Source organism: Aristolochia californica, unplaced genomic scaffold, assembly GCF_029961685.1.
Source record: "Aristolochia californica isolate CCGP_79_NKW_82.1479 unplaced genomic scaffold, dmAriCali1.0.hap1 SCAF_12, whole genome shotgun sequence".
NCBI classification, from domain to species: Eukaryota; Viridiplantae; Streptophyta; class Magnoliopsida; order Piperales; family Aristolochiaceae; genus Aristolochia; species Aristolochia californica.
The window spans coordinates 25,004,428-25,024,531 of NW_027181793.1; the positions used below are offsets into that span (position 1 = coordinate 25,004,428).

Here is a 20,104-nt window from a genome sequence, read left to right on the forward strand (position 1 = left end):
TCTGAGAACCATAGCCCTACAGAACTCATGCCTTTATCCGCACTGCGTATCAAAAACGAAATCTAGCTCAAATATATAGTGAGTGCTACTACGAGCAAGTAGTCAACAATTTTTAAATCTCTACGACTACAAATTCAGTTAAAAATATAAAGGCCAGCTTCAAAGCTGTCACGCAACATAAATTAAGGTAACTACAACACTCGGAGGATATCCCTCCATATTTCCGCACAATTCTTTAGCACCTCCCCGCCTGCAGAATAGATACTAGGCAGAACGTCTCGTTAAACATTGAGAGAACACCTGCTCGGGAAGCATCCTGGACACATTCCTCATTACAGGCCACCTTGCGTGCAAAGATCCACCTCACGAGGGCACTACAAAAATACAATCCCATTGCAGTTGTTAGCTGGAAATAATTCCTACATAAAAGAAAAAATATAAAAAGGCATTGAACATACTGTAAGTAGAAGTATCAATCTGCTCAGGAAGCTCCTTTATGTCCACCTCAAATCGCTCCTGGACCTGTGACTCAAGACAATGTTTTCAGTTCAAGAATCACATGCAGAAACCATAAACAGCAAGTAACATAAAATTACATGTGGGTATCACATACCTGATTGAGGACCTCTGAATCCGAGGCAGAAGATACAAATGTTATGGCAAGCCCCTTGGTGCCAAAACGCCCAGCTCGACCAACCTACAGCAGAAGATGGTAGTGGACTGGTAAGAAACAGGGCCACACTGCAGGCGATACCTTGTGCCTCTCCAACTGAACTACAAAACTTAACATACCCTGTGTAAGTATGTATCAGCAGAATCTGGCATGTCATAGTTGACCACAATGTTAACGCGCTCAATATCAATTCCTCTTCCAACCAAATCTGTTGCCACCAGAATCCTTTTATGCCCTTCTTTGAAGTTCTTGTACCGTGTCAACCTGCAAAGACGTTTCACTGTTCTAAGAAAGACACAAAATGTGCAAGATGACCAACAAAAATATGCACCAATTGCTGCAAGTCAAAATAGCATTCATGAAAATGCAGCATTAATAGATATCATGAAAGAGTTGATACTTCTTTTCCAGACAGACAGTACATATCAATCGAGACATGTTCCTTGCTACAAAATCCATAAGTATGTATATACTGCTTGAAGCCTCCCTTTAAACTTAAATTTAGATGGGCAAACTGGACAAGAAAGTGACTTGAAGCCTCCATAAGTATGTATATCCATCATGGCCATGAATCACATTGTATAAAAGGAGGTTACAAAACTTCATCTGCCATCAATCTTTAGAAAGTGACTATTGCTTAAATTTTCAACTAGGGAGAGGACCCTAAAAGCTAGTTGCTGGCAAGAGACTAACTTTCAACTAGGGAGAGAGGACCCTAAAAGCTAGTTGCTGGCAAGAGACTAACTTTCAACTAGGGAGAGGACCTACAACCATGTTGCTGGCAAGAAGCTCATAAGAGAGATACAATTTGCTGTCCTTAAAACATGATTCCATTCTACATTACAGGATGAACACAACTCTTAAGATTTCATCAGAAAAGTAACCCAAGTCGTCATTTCTGGACATCCATGATATGACAGTAAGTACGTTACCTTCAACTATCAAAGAAATAAAAAAATTAAGACATACATTTATTCCTTTAAGAAGAGCCATTAGACTGGCCTTCTAGAGAATTCCAGTACTGCCATTCACTGGTTCTCTAAGGCCCAGCATCCTTGGAAGCACTAGCAAGCCTACCATGAAAATTTACACAGTTTTATGAATTCAAATTGTATGTTTGACTCATGTGACAAGATCAACCAACAACTCAAACTGATTCTCTAGCTAAAAGAAGGGGTATCCCTCCAATCCCCAAGGAGACCCACCTGCCTAAGATTTTGTTCTCTTTGTTCATCAGAATAAAATCTCATCCTTTAAAAAAAAAAAAGCCATTAGATTAACCTTCATCAAATCCCATTCACCTGCTGTCAAGTACACTAAGAGAATAGATCCACTCATCTCACATCACTCCAAAATTTAGTTCCACCCTTTCCAATGACAGGTCTCAAGAGGAGATGGATGGTCACTGTAGTTAATAATGGTCTTCCAATGCTTTCGAGTGAACTGGGGAAAAAATCAACTGTTGGAGAAAGCTTGCTCAAAGGAAGCGTGTATGCTGGCTTGCCTCAATTATACACACAAGAGAGCCAAGCTTAGTTTCAAATTTTTCTTGGCTCCATTCTGCCAAAAAAGGGAATATGGCTCCACCAAGACAGGTTTAGCATATTTTAGGTAGTGGCTTGGTGAGAGCTTGTCCCACTAAAAACGTGACTAGAACACAGACTGGTCCCAACCTATTTAGAATGGCTCCACTAGCTGAGAAAGAGAAAGGATACTGAATGATCGTATGTTTTCTACAAACAAATCTCATGCTCGTTCTAAACAAAAACTCAAGAGCTAAAAGCCAAGCAGTAAATTAGATGAGCTGAAATATGCTACCAAGAACTACAGTGAATGCAAGAAATGTCTCCAACCTTGTCAGGGAATACAGATACAAGTCAGAAGGTTCACTGTTTTACTTCTATACAAGTCAAAAGGTATACTTTGATCAGTTTCCAGAAAGTCACCAATAACTAGCAAAGTTTGGCACTTCCAACATTCATGTCTCCTCAAAATTCCTTAAGTTATTTTAAGACTTCCCTCTAAAGATATCATAAATTATCCAAAAAGAAAGAGATAATGCAGAGCAAATAAAGAGATAATTAGCTTCTAAATTACGAATGATGGAAATTTTCAGTCATTGGAATCCTTTTTTTGACACAGCCCAAGAGGAGTGCTCATGTAGCACCATCTCAATAACCCTCACCCACAACCAAAAGATGTTCTATCACATGAATCCAACATTTCTTTGAACAACCAAAAGAGTGTCATTTTCCAATGCTTTTTCTCCAACACTTGGAAGGGAATCAAAACACTATAAATAAATACTGCTAAATTGTTGTACAGATGTATAAAAGTGAATTTGCACGCAAGCCAAGAGCAACCAAGTTTCCATAAAAAAAACTCCACACCATTCTGACATGTGAAGCTGAATTTGAGATTCAAATTATACTGCAGAGACTCTGCCTTGCTTCAAGGGAAGTTGGTTAAAATTTGGGAATAACTAGATATAAGGAAGATGACTCAAACCTCAATACATTGCTAGAACTGAAAAACATACAAATGTTATTGCAAAAAGAACTCCAATCCTGTGTAGCATTTTAAATACAGGAGCTTTCATGGCCAAACAGATATGTAAAGCTCCTATCATTCTTGGCATAGTAGTGCCAGTTAGTATAGGGGCATTTAAATCAAAAGTAACGACCCATGCCAAGTATGGAAGTCATGTAAACAGAGAACAAAATTCAGTCTCTGAATGAAAAGATATGTAGTATAAGATCAAAGCTGGCATCGGTAGGACTTGACTAAATAGAAGCTTTGGAAGTTTAGCTTCAGTATCGATACGGACAGGTCTGCTCTATTCTTTCAAGAAATTTGTGGTGGAGTGGAGAATGACAAAGACAGGTGAGTTGAGTCTCACAATCAACTAATAAGTCCTCATAAATCTAATCTCCAGTATTCATAACTGATGAAACAAGATGAACAAGACAATGAAGGAAGCCATGTCACTATCCACAGGACAACTACCACTGTCAAGTCTTCCATGAATATTCAACATATCTTGATAAACACACACACAAATACATATAAGAAAAATGACATATGGCAATCAAGTATAGAGTAAAAGATAAAAACATCAAGTAAAACAATTACAAAGATATTCAATAGGACATAATGCCAGTAACTGTTATCACACCTTTCTTCCTGCGTCATGCCTGAGTGGATGCAAATTGATGGGAAATTGCACTCTATAAGAAGCTTATTCAGCTCAGCTGCTCTAGTGACGCTTTTCACAAAGATGACAACTTGGTTAAAGTCCAATGCATCCAGCAGATCATTCAACTTGCGATTCTTTTCTAACTCCGTCAATTTAATGTAGTGCTGCAACCAAAAAAGAGAAGATCTAATCAGCAAAAAATGAACTAATCATTAGTCCGAACATATAAGCACCGAATCAATTGTCCGATTTACCTGTACAAGACCATGCAAGGTTAACTTGGCCTCATCGTCTACATATATTTCCATAGGCTGAAAGGGAACAAATGTCATATTAAAGGAGATTAGGGCCTTTTCCGCAAGCAAATTGAATCCAATACCAAATCAATGATGATGCACTAAATTCTGACAACTCAGGAACTTGAACTTCTCCACATCCAACGCACTATTGTAACTCTCCTCATAAAACAGGGTTGCTTCACTGTGGCAATGCCAATATTCCTTGCTCATCATGATGCCACTATTCATTTGCATCAACTAAGGCCAACTTAACTAACACAGTACAGGAGAAAGGAACCATGAAAACAAAGAACATCTAGATCAACTATAAGAAAACCACCTAACTGAGCCAACTACCTAGAGTTGAGCCAACAGGCCAAAGCGAATATGAGAACAAGCCTGGCAATCACTTGCTTTTGAAGCTGCAACCTAACTAAAGCTAAGTATAACCAACATCCTGATAGCTGACATAATGAAAGGACAACAACAATATGAGAGTTACACTGGCTATAGTGTATTACATCTTGCATAAATCTCTTACAAACTGGGCGGATCTCCTTGCTAAGAGTGGCTGAAAACATCATAACTTGTTTATCATGAGGTGTCATCTTGAAAATTTCTTGGACATCTCTTCGCATGTCTGCAGAACACACAAACATGTTGAAGTAGAAGATTAAAAGAATGTTCAAACAAGTGTTCTGGAAGCCTGGAAATAAATATGATCAATATCAGTTACCATCAATTAACTCAAGCAATTTAACTGTACCTAGGGACTCGAGCATTTTGTCACATTCATCAAGGATAAAATGCCTCACATTCTTCAGTGCGAGATCTTTTTCTCTTGCTAGAGCGAGAATCCTTCCAGGAGTTCCAACAACAATATGTGGACACTCATTCTTGAGTAACTCCTTGTGTGTTTTGATATTCACACCACCATAGAACACAGCAACTTTAATATCAGGCAAATAGGTGCTAAACCTCTGAAATTCGTGGCAAATCTGCAATTAACAAATAAAATTAGTATAAGATATGATATTGACATAAATGAATATTCGAAAAAAGGGTCAATTCCAAACCTGGTAAGCTAATTCCCTTGTATGGCATAACACAAGAGCTGCAACTTGACCAGCAACGGGCTCAATTTGTTGAAGTGTTGAAAGAACAAATACAGCAGTTTTACCCATTCCAGACTTCGCTTGACAGATAACATCCATCCCCAAGATAGCCTGTGGGATGCATTCATGTTGCACTGAAGGGGCAAATAAAATTGCAGTGAAGGAACTCTTGGTAAGTAAAAATGATCGTCCAGATCCTTTTAATGGAAAGGTTATCAAACCAAGTTCGTCTCCAAAAGCAGGAATACAGAAGAAGTAAATTACCTGAAAGCAACAAGAACACAATTATGAGATTAAAAAGAGATGAACCACAGAACACATGTCAAAAAAGGAAAAGAAGACATAGTTTGGAGCTCTTCTATCATGCTCTAGAGGAATAAAGCCCACATTCCCTGGGTTGGCCCACAGGTCCCGCATAACATTTAATATCATTTCCCATAAAAGACAATATACAAACACAGAGAGAAAGAAATACAGTCTGAAAGATAGATAGATAGAGACAGAAAGACAGACAACAAACGTCCAGGCCTATGTGAAGCATCAGTTGAATACAAACTTTTAGCTGATTGGACTCTCAGAAGTTCTAAAAAAAAAAACTAAGATCTCTATAACAGATCTCTACAATAACATAATGCAAAACAAACATTGACCAGAAAGCTTTGACTAAAAACTCAGGAGAAAAAGTAAATCAACTTAACATATTCAAGAGAAGTATTAGGGAATCTAGCACCGGAACATCATGCAATTGCAATCGAAATAAATAAAAACCTTAACAGTAAACAAGGGAAACACGAAAATTCAAATGTGTAAAAAAATCCTAAAAATTTAAATTAGAGCTAAAACAAACATTGGAGACCTGAACATTTTAACAGATTACAAGGATATAAGAACCAGGAGAAGTAACTGGCATGGTCATGTTGATGCCAACATAGGCATGGACTATTTCTAACAGAAGTACAATGACATGCTGGTTCACAACATAAAATCTCTATCTTATGCATGCAAATTATTATGGGAATTTAGTTACACACACTACCCAAATCATCGTAAGACTGGTATTTCTAATACCACTGAGAAGGTAGAAGTAGCTGACAAAAGAATTTAAGCAATAAATCACGTAACCAAACAAGCAGTTATCCAATTTATGGTTAAATGAAAACTACTAAAAAAAAACAATCAGCAAATCCTTAACAATAGATGTCGCATAACTCAGATGATAGATCTGTCAACTGCTACTGAACTTGTGTATATATTACAAGAGAAACAGGAATCAAAGGACAAAAGAAAATATTGCCTTCTGAAGGATGCTCGAATCCTGAATCTACAATGGCTCGAAGAAGCTCTGGCTTTAAAAGAAAATCTCTGAATCCCGAACTATGAATTCCAACATAGCCCCTGCAACGACAAGACACGAATTTCAAAACTTGTATGGCCAAAGTCCGGAAAGATAAAGCTAAATCTTTAAAAAATAAAAAATAAAAAATAAAATAAGGAAGCAGAATTTTTACTGTTCTGTGCATATTTTAAGTGTCAAAAACTACCATTTAAAAAATCCTAACAACCAGAAAAGGCCAAAAACACTTCGATCTGCAGTATAAAAGTCAAAGGCCTAAAAAGCAAGAGTACAGTAAGCATAACAAAAATTGTCAATAAAACCCTAGACAAACCTTGAGAATAAAAGTTCGGAACATTTCTAAAACAACGACAAATATGACAAGTAGATGAACAACTCACTTTTTTGCAGATTCCCCAGTACCCTTGGCAGTGACAGAATCCGGCCCTTTGTCCTCCTCCTCTTCGTAGTCGAGAAGCTCCTCCTCGTACGCTTCGGCATCCCTCACTTCACCCATTCTACGGAACTCAACCAGACCAAAATGAATAAATAGATGCCACAGAAGTGCGAAAGAACGATACATTAAAATCAAACTCACAAACTTACCTTATAAACAAAGAATAAGCAACCGGATTTAACCTAAATCGAGAAGAGTCTGCAAGAAAGAGAGAAAAATAAGAATAAAGGAGCTACCGCCCGACGAAGACTAGGGTTTTCGGGAGCTAGGGTTAGATTTCAGAATTATATCTTGCCTCCCAATGTTTAGTCACTTCAGTACAAGGAAACTTATTTATAAGGGCGACGCGAGAGGAAATGAAAGGATTTCTGTAGCTTTAGGGGGGTAAATTTGACTTTTGACTTCTTTTGGGCATCAGAGGCCAAATTGTTCTGCCCACTGTGGTCTGTAGTGACCGCGTGCTCTTTATAAGCTCTCTTTAGTCGAATTAGTTAAAAAAAAAGACCTATGACCTCTTTTTAAGTTTAATCTTAATTTTTAATAAAATAATTGAAACTTTCATTTAATATTTTTTAAATTATTATTATTTTTATAATTAAATAAATACAATTAAAGAAATAATAATTTTGACATATATATGATCTGGCATATATTAATATGAGGGAGATGAAGTTAAACCCAAATCTCACCAAACTCGGCAATCTTAAGGGATTGTTGGGAACCCATGGAAAATAAAATAAAAAATTGATTATTATTATTTCCAAAAATAGTTATTGAAAATGAGATAATAATTAAATTATTATTTTTATTAATTATTTTTAATAGTCAATTTCTCATTTTATTTTCTTATTTTTTTCCTAAAAGTTCAGTTAGTCCTGTACAAAAAATAAAAAATTAAAATTAAAAATACTGATTAATTACTTTGAGATCAGATACCCTAGAAAAATGGCTTATATGAATGCATCTTGTATTTATTTATCCATTAAAATGCCAATAGAATTATTTGTATAAACCCATCTCATCAAGTTTCATGTATCCGATGAGACAATATGCACATTCTAAAACACTCGATTTGCACTCCCAAAATGGCAAGTACTACAGCAGGCTTAAAGCATTTGCCTCCTTATTATGGTCACTACTCTTTATACTCCTCCTTCCTCTAGAGATTTTCCGCTATCCCTCCATCAGGTGTTAGGTAGCTCCAAGCTGGGCCTCCAACAGCACCGACAAAGCCAACTGTTCTGCTATCACTGGTGGTGGAAGGCAGAAACTGCCTTTCTGAAGCAGTAATCTCATCTATCCCTACTGGCTCAAGTTGTTAACACTGGAGAGATTATAAAGCAAACCGTCGAGTTCTTAAGGAAGTTTACGAAAATTTGATCCTGTCGTAATTATATATTATGCTTGCCTCATGGAGCAACATTTAGGCAATTCAACCCACCAGTGGATGGTAGAGGAAAACCTGTTTGATTGGTTAAAGACGAACAATCCCTTAGCCATTCCCATCCTTTCTCTCGAAGAATTTTCTTGAGGTCTTCCTCGAGTTGGTGGCTGTAAAATAACACAAGTTTTAGCATTCTCTATCTTTACAGGTGATGATCTTCTTAATTTGGAGGTGAAAAATGCTTGGTTGTCTGCGGTAGGCTTGCAGCGAAGGCCTCAGCTCACAAGGTTGACCCTCGAGTTTATAAGGTTAGGTGATGAGAATTTAATGAAGGTAACTGAGTGTTTTTCTTCACTCAAAGTTCTAAAGCTGATTGGGGTGGGAGATCTCGGGGTCTTCAGATTGAGAAATCTCTTGTCATTAAATCTCCTCTACTAACTGTTTTTTATCTTTCCATTGAAAAATCAATTCACTTCATGGATATCGAAAAGTTTCTCAATCTGAAGACTCTTGGAATTTACACCTGATTTTCATGACCTTGTGAAACTGCTTCCATGGGGTAAAGCTGTTGAAAGCTTGATTTTAGAGGCACCCAAATGTGATGAGATGGATTTTCGGGAACTAGGCAGTATTGAGAAGCTTATATTGGTTTTTCCATATTTGAAGTCTCTTGTACTGGGGCCTTTGGGTTTGGTTTGAATTGAAAAGTTATCTTGAGGCTGGACGACCTAATCTCTGCTTTCTTATGGACGAGTGAATTTGGAAAAATTGAAGATACAATTGGCTGTCTAAATAATTGAAATTACATATTCCCTTTTATCTTGTGTACTAAATATGTCTCCCATGTATCTTATCATCCATTGGAAAGTTGAAGACATCTTTCAATGCAGTTTTAAAGTGTATTGCGAAAAATATTATCCAAAGATCAAATGGAGTTGGAACGAGTGGAACTAGGATCTTGAAGATTTATGGGATTAATGACAAAAACTAGATGGTTTTTTCAATGTCTCCCCTATCATCTTGTTGTTCAAGAATGTGAAAGAGGTAAAGAAACTCGATTGTTCATCGTGTGGTAGTTATTTGGTAGTTCCTCCATACATACCTATTTGTTTGCACACTTGCATTGGAAAGTCTACAGATATTGGACGGTCAGACCAAAATGAAGTTTTTTTTTGTTTTTTTTATTTCATTGATTTATATTTATGCTACTACTCTTGAACATCTAAGAGTTTAAATGCAGGATGACCAAAATGGAAATTATGGAAGTGTTGATTACTTTTTTATGGTTTTGATGCGAGATCTATTATTGCAAAGCTTCAATTTGGCTCTTGCAACAAACTTGGCACTTGAAAAAACTTCACTCAATTCAATTTTTACTTGAGCTAGATTCGAGCTTAAATTTGAAACAAAACTCGTTAATTATAACAAGTCAAACTCTATATTTTCCAAGTTTGGCTTGTTAACTCGTGAACCGACTTGTTAGCACATTTTACAATAATACCCTTTATTTTAATTGCTCTCGTTAATTTCCTCTTTAGTTGGTTGATAATTTATCTTATTTGCCTCAAACCACAGACGATTGATCGTTCAACCCTTTTGGGTCCCTCAACATGTAATGTTGTTGTTTGCTAATAGACTAAACACTATTGATTGAGGTGTTTATTTTTTCTTTTAGGTCTATTGAACTTGTTATTATAATTAGTATGCTCCATTGCAAAGTCTTTGACTCTTTCATGATAACTTGTAATTTAATGGTACTAAGTTCATCACAATATTCTCTTTAATTATTTTCATAATTTTTAATATTTTTTAGTTTTAAATGTAGGTTGGAGTTTGAATCCCCCTCGAGCTCGAACTCGGGTTTTGAGTATTTAAATTAAGTCAAACTTGAACATATGCAAGTTCGAGTTTGGCTCAACTCGATGCCACTCTTACTTGGCACCCTTCTAATAAGGGGGACTTTGTCTCAAATTGTGTGGGAGATGAGTCACATTCGTTCTCCCTTCTGATCGGAAGAGCATCAAATCTGATCTCGCTATTGCAAGATATAAAAATAAAAGTGTTTGTATAATAAATATTATCCATGTAGTACTTGCACCTAATATGTATATTTATAGATAAAACTCCTTGTATTGGAGCAACAAATATGATCTCAATCTAGCAAGGTGTTCAAATTGAAGTGCTTGTACTGTTCATGCTATGCATTATAGTTGCTTCTTCCCTGTATCTTTGTGGATGAAAACACTATTTGTAGTGGCTTAATTACCTTAAATGTATAAGGATTTATCGGTGTTCATATTTTGTTCTCATTTGAAATTAGTATGTTAATAATGTCAATCTAATACAAACTTAAGAGTTTCTCTCCCAAAATGTGGGTTATTGCTCAACAATAGAAATAGTTTCCCATGAAAAGTCTTGAAATCACTCCAAACTTTGGGGTGCAGAATAAAAAATATTGCATTGATTGTATATAAATAATAATAATTTTATATTTTCAAAAAAATTCAAATTTTTATTTTTATTATTATTTTTATTCTAACAAAGTCCAATTCAATATAACATGATTTTTTATTTATTTTATAATTCAATATTTTGTACAAATATAAGTCATAAAGATAGTTTAACCAATTATCAGTTAGTTAATATAACTAAATATAACTACAATGAATCAACGATCTTAACGGCCCAAATTTCGAGTGTTTCAAATTTATTTTCGCAAACAGCAAGTAACAAAACCCAAAACGTCGTGCAGCGTAACAAAAATGAAGAATTCTATTGACTTTACAGAGCACGAAGCGCATGCCTGACCTACATCGGACCAGTGTAGCCACTTGAGTTAATTCAATGTTCACAGTTCACAAGTCGCCATCCGTTTTACGAGTCTCTTTGGCCTTTTCCGGCTTGTCTGTCTTTTCTTCCTTTCTTTTTTAGCCATCGGCGTCCAATAAATAGCCATTAAAGCTTCTCTAATCTCCGTTCTCTTTGCAGAAACTGGTTTTACATGATCACCCCTCTAAGGAGCAAATGATTTACCCATGAGTCCTCGTCCGAGAACCGAGGACTGCCAAAAAGAAGCATCTGTAGAAACCCCTTTCATCTCTTTCTCTCGGGAAAGAGTGAAGTGAGAGCGAGTGGAAACCTATCATCTAAATTCTGAGTTGGGTCAGTGCTACGGGCCGAACAACCTGTTTGATTGATAAAGGACATTGAGAAACGGGAGGAGTGTGAGGGAAGAACTGAAAGTAACAGCTGAAGGGAACTCCGGAGTTCGTCTTCTTTCCTTGTTTCATTCCAAGGTACTTTGTTTGGGGTCCTATGTGATTATCTCGGCCATTCCGGTGGCTGTGTTTCTGAAACTTGCGATGAATTTTGATGAGGATTCCACTTTGCTATCGTTTGAATGACGATTAGATGGTAAGGTTTTTCTTTTTGAGTGTTTTCCCCTTTGAATATTTAATGTTCTGATCAGGAATTCATGGATTGAAGAAGGGGAGAGGGGAGAATTGCAAGAGCTACAACCGGCTGAGAGAATAAGTATTGCAAATACAAATTCTTGAGGGCCTGGGATCACAATTTATAAAATTTTGCTGGGTTTTACTGCTTCGGTTCCGGTTCTAGGAGGGTTCTGAGAATTTGTCTGCATTGTTCACGCTATTTTACGAGCTTTTGATAACCATGGTTGAGAGAGGAAGGGACTTAAGTTGTGGGTGAATTTGGTAGCCCGAATGCTCCTATTTGAGAGGGGTTCAGGGATGAATTCTACCATCGATGAGATCAATCTGCTCCGGCAGGCACAGAGGCATCACTTGGTTGTGAGAGAGATAGGTGAAGAAATTGATTTGGAGATTGGACCTGGGGAAGACGATCCATCTTTTGCAAATTCTACACTTGTAGGGGTATCACAGGAACCGAGTGTGGAAGATCATGAGGAGCATAAGCAGTTTATGGTTAACCATCACACGAATGAAGACCAAGAGATGCCAAAGCTACAGCCTGCAAAAAGAAAGAAAAAAGTTGTCAAGAAGTGGAGAGACGAATGGGCAGAAACTTATAAATGGGCCCAGTTTAAAATTGTAGATGGTACTGCAAGGATATTCTGTTCAGTTTGCAGTGAATATGGTCGTAAACATAAACGGAATCCTTATGGAAATGAAGGCAGTCGAAACATGCAGATGAGTGCATTGGAAGAACACAACAACAGTCTCCTTCACAAGGAGGCTATCAGACTCCAACTGGCATCAAAAGATAAAATTTTAACAATCGCTGAGAGGCCCATATACGTGAAAGGTGTGCAGTAAAGACCTTTTTTTCTTCTATGTCAAAAGAAGGCACGGTAACTTGCATTCATGTGATATTGTGTTCTCAATTGCTTCTTATGTTTTCACTTTATGTTGGGATTAAGTGTTTAATGTATGGTAAATAGTGTATTTATTCAGTTATTTGCACTTGAAATGTTCATGGGCCATATTATATTACTTTGCTTTAAAAAATATATACAGCAAGATGGTAAATTTTTCCTTTCTTTCTTGTCTATCGGAAGAACAAAAATGTTTCACTGTGATAGATTCTTCTAGGGAAGCTGCATTTTTTCTTCTTAGAACTCAAAAAGATATCATAACAAGTTTATGCCAACAAGAGTAGGTTTGTCTTAAAATTTTTTGTCTTCTGTATTTGTACGTTCATGTGGATATTCATGCAATTTAAATAAGATTATGTTTAAAGAAATGAATGAAAAGGAACAAGTCCTCAGTATGTACCTGACCCTCAAATAAATAGGTTTGAGTTATTTCAAAGAGTTATAAAAGTTTGGAAACTTTCATCTTGTTCACTGAAAGGCTCCTCTTAACCTGTAATTGCAAAAATATACCCAAAACCAATGAGAACAGCTTGAAAAAAGCGTTCATGACTCCTGAAATTTTTGCTTTCCTCCATGTTTGTGGGCTCCAAAATATGATACCTTTATTTGTTTTCTACATCGCCTTAAATTTTTTAGATATGATGTTCAAATCATATAGTGAGATTCTTGTCAGGATCATGAAGTAGAATATTGTTTTTGTGCATTTGCCCCATCTTAATACTAAAAGTTCTTTTTTTTTTTTTCTGTGCAACATGTTCAAAATAATAAAGCTCTTATGTCTAAAACCGCTGGATCGATTGTTGAAGCGCTGTTAAGAAGAGATCCACATGAGATTGAGTTTATCCAGTCAGTGCAAGAAGTGGTGCATTCCTTGGAACCAGTGTTACTGAAGAACTCTCAGTGAGTTCCCTCAGGAAAATTTGACTTGGTTCCTTATTGCATTGTATCTATCTTTAATCATGTTTTAATCAGGAAATAACACAAAACTGTGCTTGTTCATATTAGGTATGTCCACATCTTGGAACGCTTGTTAGAGCCCGAGAGGATGATTATTTTCCGAGTGCCATGGGTTGATGATAAAGGAGAAACACATGTTAATCGAGGCTTCCGTGTACAATTCAGCCAAGTGTTGGGTCCATGCAGAGGAGGTCTCCGTTATCATCCATCTATGAACTTAAGTGTTGCCAAATTCCTTGGCTTTGAGCAGGTATGCATTATTTCTCTCAAGAACTTTGAAATGTCTGTCCTTTTTAATAATAAAAAAAACCATTGATAATGTCTATGACCATTTGGAGGAAACTGGAAGTAGAAAAATGAAAGAGAAATGAACAGTTATTTGTTGAGTTGGTGTAATTTCTTATTGAGATGCACGGAGCTGATTTCTAAATGGTTGTTTTGGTGGCAATAGTTGTTAGGTCATGGGGAATGGAGCAGCTCCCATGTCCTCTAAGCATAGCTAAAAAGCTCTTCTTTCTAGGTATCTAATCCTTCAAAAGTTACTGAAAAAATCTTTTTGAATACTTACTGTAGAACCCATGGAAATCACTTGCATCATATGTTAGTATGAGAGAAATCCTGCCCATGATTACCTAGAATCAAGAAATAAGCTCCCCATGAGTTAGCCAGATAGTATCGTTATCAAAATTGAAGATTTTGGATTTAAACAATTAGGAGCATGTATGTTGATGGTACAGATTTCTCTTCTATACATGTTACTGTTTTTAATAGGGTGAAAGAGAGATTCATGCTATTTGATGTGGTATTTTGTCAAAGTAACTGTTATGTGTTCCTGGTCGTTCTTTAAGGTCATTGATGTTACAAGAGTTGCACTATTTGACAGGGATAATAATTGTTTAGTTGATTGCTGACTAATTATTATTAGCTGAAGCCCAAGATAGCTGTAGAAAGGCAAGTTCATAGGCCCCAAAAATGACAACAAACTCATGATGCTACTTTGACTCTGACCTCTATTTGCCATGACCTGTACCTTGAAAGCCTTTGGCATATTTGAGTATGGATTTCATGCTTGTCCTGCCAAGTACCACTGGGCTATGGGACGGCATCCTGGTATTAGTTGATCGTACACAAAAGTGACCCATATTATATGATATAAGAAAACTAATAATGCTTCCAGTTTTACTCGTTGTTGAAGGAAGTGGCATTTTTACAGTGTACCATAATTTGTTGTTATCAAAAGATCGTTGGATATTTTTTCAAAATATATTTGGTTTGACTTGAGCATCAACTTGCATTTGGCACCATCTTCTATCTGCATAATTAACTGTCAAGTAGATAGACTCTCGATTAATACATTATCAAAATAGTTTGTTTCAAGAAAAAGAAAAAAAGAAAAGAAGAAACCAACAAAGTAACTAGGATGCCTTGTTGCAGTTTCCAAAGCTTTACTACAATAAGAGCACAATAGCTGTCTACTGTTATGACCCAAATGGCTCTTTTTAAGTTGCAAGAGCTTCCGATAACGTCAAGGTCAATGATATGGTGCTAAGAAGCTAGTTAACAGGAAGTTTGGGCAATGTGAGCTGTAAAAAAATTAATGACAATCCATAATGTGTTCATTTAACCGTTTGTCATGTGGAATTTGCAGCATTAAAGTCAAATAGATGTTAGGGGATTAGGAAGCAACCACAGTTAGTATACTGCTATAAGACCCGAATAATTTTTCCTATAAAGGGCTTGGAGAGGACCAAATAATCTGGAGAGCTAGCAATCATGGTAAGTTCTCTGTTGCATCCTGTTATTTCACCTTGCAGAATGGGCAAAAATGACCCTGCGAAGTACCCAGGATTGCTTGGAAGTTTATAAGCCCCCCTAAGGTCAAATTTTTAGTGGAGCATATTGAAAGAGAAGGTTCTGATCTGCAACCAGACCAGAAGAAGAGGCTGTACCATTACCGAACCACAATGCAAATTCTTACATGTGGAGGATAAAACTATTGACACTGTACTCTTTACATGTGGTTTTGCCAAGGAGGTGCAGAATTCCTTCCTCAGAAGATTCGGGATTACTTTCTGTATGTCTGCTACTCATCTGGAGTTATTGACCAGCTCTGTTAATATGACCATGCCGAGGATGGGCCTTGTCCTCTGCTGGACTAGTTTGGCTGCAATAACCTGGTATCTTTGGCTAGAGAGAATTGATTGCACCACCCTTTTCTAGAAAGTCTTGCGTCTTGGTGAAAAGATGATACACCCAATATTATTTCGGACATCATTGATAAAAGTCTTAGGAGGATCTCCCAAGTGCTGTGGTGAGGGATAATTGGGAAGACTTTACTTTTTCTAGCATTCATCAGCCAGAAACTGGTAGCCTGGTCCCCTCCTGCACTGGGCGGGCTGGCTGAAAACCAAACTTTGGCAGTAGCTCCTGTCACAATCTGGGGCCTGCTTGAGCATGTGGTTCAAGATCAAGATGGGAAAACCCTGCTTATGCTTGGCCTGCTTGGTGAGACGGATGCTACAGCTGCCTTCCCCACAATCCAATGGGTTCTCAGGATTAGATCAGCTAACACTGCCACTGATCAACATGCAAAGGATGGAAACAACGTGCAACATCTTTCTGTGCAAGCCTATAAGTATTTTTTTAAATGAATGCCTATAGTAATTAACTCTGTAATTCGATCTTTTTGCCCCCCTTTTTCTTTCTAAGAATATCTTTCCATCCTTTTCAAAACTTTAAAAAAATTATCTAGATTGGTGTAATATTGCTGATTTTCTGTCAGATTACAGTCAAACTTGGTCTTTAGGGTCTTTATTCCATGTGGATTTCAGCCTCACCATCTTGTTCTTACCCGTTTGCACAATAATCTCGGAATGTACCGCAGTGTTCATGCGATTATAGAGAACAACAAACCTCTTAGAATGTTTCCAATGAAGCTAATTTCAAGTTTAGCTATGTTTTGGGCACTACTAATGTTCATATTCTTCACTATGATCCTTCCTTAGTCAGGAGAACAGAAGAAAATATTACCATGTGCACTCTATAGTTTCTTAAAACAAGAGCCTAGTGCAGAAGCACATCTTTCCATTTGTCAGTCTCCTTTCTTGTTTACTCCTTTCTGTCTCTCTCTTGGACAAAAGAGTAGAGCTAAAGATTTATCTTCAACTTGTCTACAGACTCTTAAAAATGCTTTGTCACCATATAAGCTTGGAGGTGCAGGTGGAGGTAGTGATTTTGATCCAAAGGGAAAAAGTGAGGGGGAGGTATTAACTTTGTTCTTGCCTTTGATTTATTTTTATCAAGACAAGGGCTATGTTCATCCTGGTTCTGATAAATGATCAATGTTAGCAGATTATGCGCTTTTGCCAAAGTTTCATGGATGAATTATATCGATATTTGGGTCCTGACCAGGTAACATAGGCTGCTTTCAGCATCAATTGGTGCTAATCTCCAAATATCGATAATTCCTTTGCAAATTTTATGTGCTGCGTTTCCTTACAGGACCTCCCTGCAGAGGACATGGGTGTGGGCCCACGAGAAATGGGCTACCTCTTTGGACAGTACAGGCGTCTTGCTGGGCATTTCCAGGTAGTCCAGTGCTTCAAGAAGGCATTCCGTGATACTATTTTTCATAAACTCATAAGATACTAAAAGCTTCTTCTTTTTCCTTTTCCTTTTTCCTCTTTGAGTGGTCATTTCTAGTTCAGTTTTTGTGTAATCTCGTGATTCCATCTCTATGAGCTCATCTCCACTTGAGTCATCATTTATATCAAGTAATACCTTTCAATATTGAAAGAGGAAGCTTTTATGTATACAAGGAGGTATTGTGACAGAACTGTATAGGGAAATTATTGTAATAGCAATTCTTTTCTTTGTTTTTTATGAGTTAAGCATTTTCGGTCCTGGTTGGTTAGAAGAGTTGACCATATTATTCGTAGCATACTCGTTCCCAATTATTGCAGTAAACTCAACTTTTTCCTCTTTCTATTTTTGGGACTTATCCGAATGCTTCTATGCAGGGAAGTTTTACAGGACCAAAGATCTTCTGGTCGGGTTCAAGTCTACGGACTGAAGCTACTGGCTATGGACTGGTACCTGGGCTCTCTTTTCTATGCTTGAAGTTTATTCATATACAGTTCTCCTCAAGTATGTTGCTTTCTATCTCATCAATGCCTGGCCTTCCCAACAGGTCTTCTTTGCTCATCTGATACTTGGGGAAATGAATAAAGAAATCAAAGGATTAAGGTCTGTATACCTACTAGATACCTTCATTGTATAGAATTCTTCTTATGGATAGAGTGGTAGTTCAACTTTTCCATCACAGATGTGTAGTAAGTGGTGCTGGAAAAATAGCAATGCATGTTCTAGAGAAGCTTCACTCTTATGGTGCTCTCCCAATCACCATCTCGGGTAAGCTAGTCGTTCTTCTGTTTGTGGTAGTTAAACTTCACATATGACTCCTTTGTGTTCTATTCTTAGATAATCTTGCACTTGAACAGATTCCAAGGGCTATTTACTGGATGAGGATGGATTTGATTATGCAAAATTAACACTTTTGAGGGATATTAAGGTTCAACAAAGAAGTTTAAAGTCCGTATCTCCCTTCTTGCCTACTAAAATTATCCTTCTGCGTAATTTCTTCACTGTTTAAATTTAACTTTGATGTAACTTCTTGAAGGGACATTTATTTTGGTACTTTACAGAGATTATATGAAAACTTATTCCCGCGCCAAGTATTTTGAAGATGCAAAACCTTGGAATGAACGATGTGATATTGCATTTCCTTGTGCGTCTCAAAATGAAATTGATCAATCTGATGCCCTTACTTTAGTTAACTCTGGTTGTCGTATCCTAATTGAAGGTAAATTGACTCAGTTGCTATCTATATTTGTTTTTCCCCTGTTTTCTGTCATTATTTTTGATTACTGTCCAATTAGCAGGTTCAAATATGCCTTGTACACCGCAGGCAATTGATGTTCTGAAGAAAGCCAAAGTTCTGATTGCTCCGGCAAAGGCTGCTAGTGCTGGAGGGGTATGAAATAATTTGTTCTTATGTGACTGTAGATAAGTCTATTTGCAATAATAAAACTAATGTTTTGTGTAGAGTTTCAAAACTTTTCGGGCACATGAGAGTCATGGAAATGGATCACGTTCGCTTTAAACTTTCTGCCTCAGGAAGTGGTTTTTACAAATTGAACCAAAAACAAATACTGGGTGTGCCTCTTCAAAATACTGGATTAAAATCAGGTTTAAGTACTGAAAATTTTCTAGAGGAAGAAAAACTTTTGTAGCAAGAGTTGTTTAAAATGATAAAGTAATAACTATGTTGTTGTCATGCTGGAGAGCCGTAATAATTTTCTTAAAAAGACAAGTTGTCAACCTCAAAGTCCTTAATTTTGCAGGTTGCAGCTGGAGAACTTGAATTGAATCACGAATATAATTTGATGCACTGGTCTCCAGAGGAATTTGAAAGTAAATTACAGGTGACTCTAGATCCTTACACGTTCAAATCTTCTCCAACCTTTATCATACTTGCCAAGTTTGTTCATTGTTGCAATTGTTGGATGAACGAATATTCTGTTTTACAATTAAGCAGCTTCTTTTCTTATGACAGGAAACAATGAAGCAGACATATCAAAAATCAATGAAGGTAGCCAGTGAATATGGCTTTCTAAAAGACAGCCCTGAGTAAGCATCTATTGTTATACATACAGTTAATCTTTTCTTCATGGATAATCATCATGATTACTAGTGCTCATGTGATCAGCTTCTTTGAAATCATAAATTCCGAGTCCACTGAAAATCTGGTATTCTTCTCTTGTTGGTTCCGTTTGCAGGGCTCTGGTGCATGGTGGCAATATCTGTGCTTTTCTAAACCTTGCACAAGCCATGAGTGATCAAGGATGCGTTTAAAGCCCAGGAAATTTACCAAAATCAGAATCAGTCAGTACCCACTTGGGATCCACGTACAACGCCCTCGAACAGTCACGCAGGCGAGTCATCGATCTAAGATCGCCACAATTTAACTGGATGGAACTTGGAAGAGCTCCATCACACTGTTGTAACATATATATGCAAAAGCTTATTCGTTGATGATTAGAAAAGAGTGCCCCTGTAGAGAGCTGAAATGGTAGAAAAGGGTCCTTGAAATGTGTTTGCCAGCATGAGTTGCTGACCTATAATTGACTAATAAGATGTATTCTTTATTAAAGTTGTCAGTTGCTCTGCTGCTCTCCCTCCATGTGCCCGGTAACAAATGAAAACTTTGTTGATATACTTGCTCTATATTGGGAACTATGAAAAGCGTTACTAGTGATGAACTTAGGTGATTTCAAGCGTTCGAGATGGTATTAA

At 37.1% G+C, this 20,104-nt stretch overlaps 2 protein-coding genes across 4 annotated transcripts; one reads left to right on the top strand and one right to left on the bottom strand.

The window, feature by feature from the left end:
* Positions 1-13: 13 nt before the first annotated feature.
* LOC137945686 (DEAD-box ATP-dependent RNA helicase 15) lies at positions 14-7,343 on the bottom strand. The gene is made up of 12 exons (XM_068791663.1): positions 7,202-7,343; positions 6,997-7,113; positions 6,557-6,657; positions 5,224-5,396; positions 4,914-5,145; positions 4,669-4,787; positions 4,124-4,180; positions 3,849-4,033; positions 793-937; positions 614-697; positions 459-522; positions 14-374 (listed from the first exon to the last, which is right to left on the bottom strand). The coding sequence occupies exons 2-12, from the start codon at positions 7,110-7,112 to the stop codon at positions 364-366; spliced, it is 1,287 nt and encodes a 428-aa protein (XP_068647764.1). The 5' UTR covers position 7,113; positions 7,202-7,343; the 3' UTR covers positions 14-363.
* A 4,087-nt stretch (positions 7,344-11,430) lies between these two features.
* Positions 11,431-19,997, top strand: LOC137945420 (uncharacterized). Of its 3 annotated transcripts, none has more exons than XM_068791305.1 (16): positions 11,431-11,850; positions 11,923-12,723; positions 13,564-13,693; positions 13,799-14,000; positions 16,927-17,013; positions 17,102-17,161; positions 17,252-17,338; positions 17,770-17,841; positions 17,940-17,995; positions 18,075-18,160; positions 18,250-18,340; positions 18,454-18,611; positions 18,691-18,782; positions 19,153-19,233; positions 19,365-19,438; positions 19,588-19,997. In XM_068791305.1, the coding sequence occupies exons 2-16, from the start codon at positions 12,162-12,164 to the stop codon at positions 19,661-19,663; spliced, it is 1,914 nt and encodes a 637-aa protein (XP_068647406.1). In that variant the 5' UTR covers positions 11,431-11,850; positions 11,923-12,161; the 3' UTR covers positions 19,664-19,997. The 3 variants fall into 3 exon arrangements, with proteins under 3 accessions (XP_068647406.1, XP_068647407.1, XP_068647408.1); XM_068791306.1 differs by having other exon boundaries at positions 11,431-11,732; positions 11,906-12,723; XM_068791307.1 differs by lacking the exons at positions 18,691-18,782; positions 19,153-19,233; positions 19,365-19,438; positions 19,588-19,997 and having other exon boundaries at positions 11,431-12,723; positions 18,429-18,580.
* The last annotated feature ends 107 nt before the right edge of the window (positions 19,998-20,104 follow it).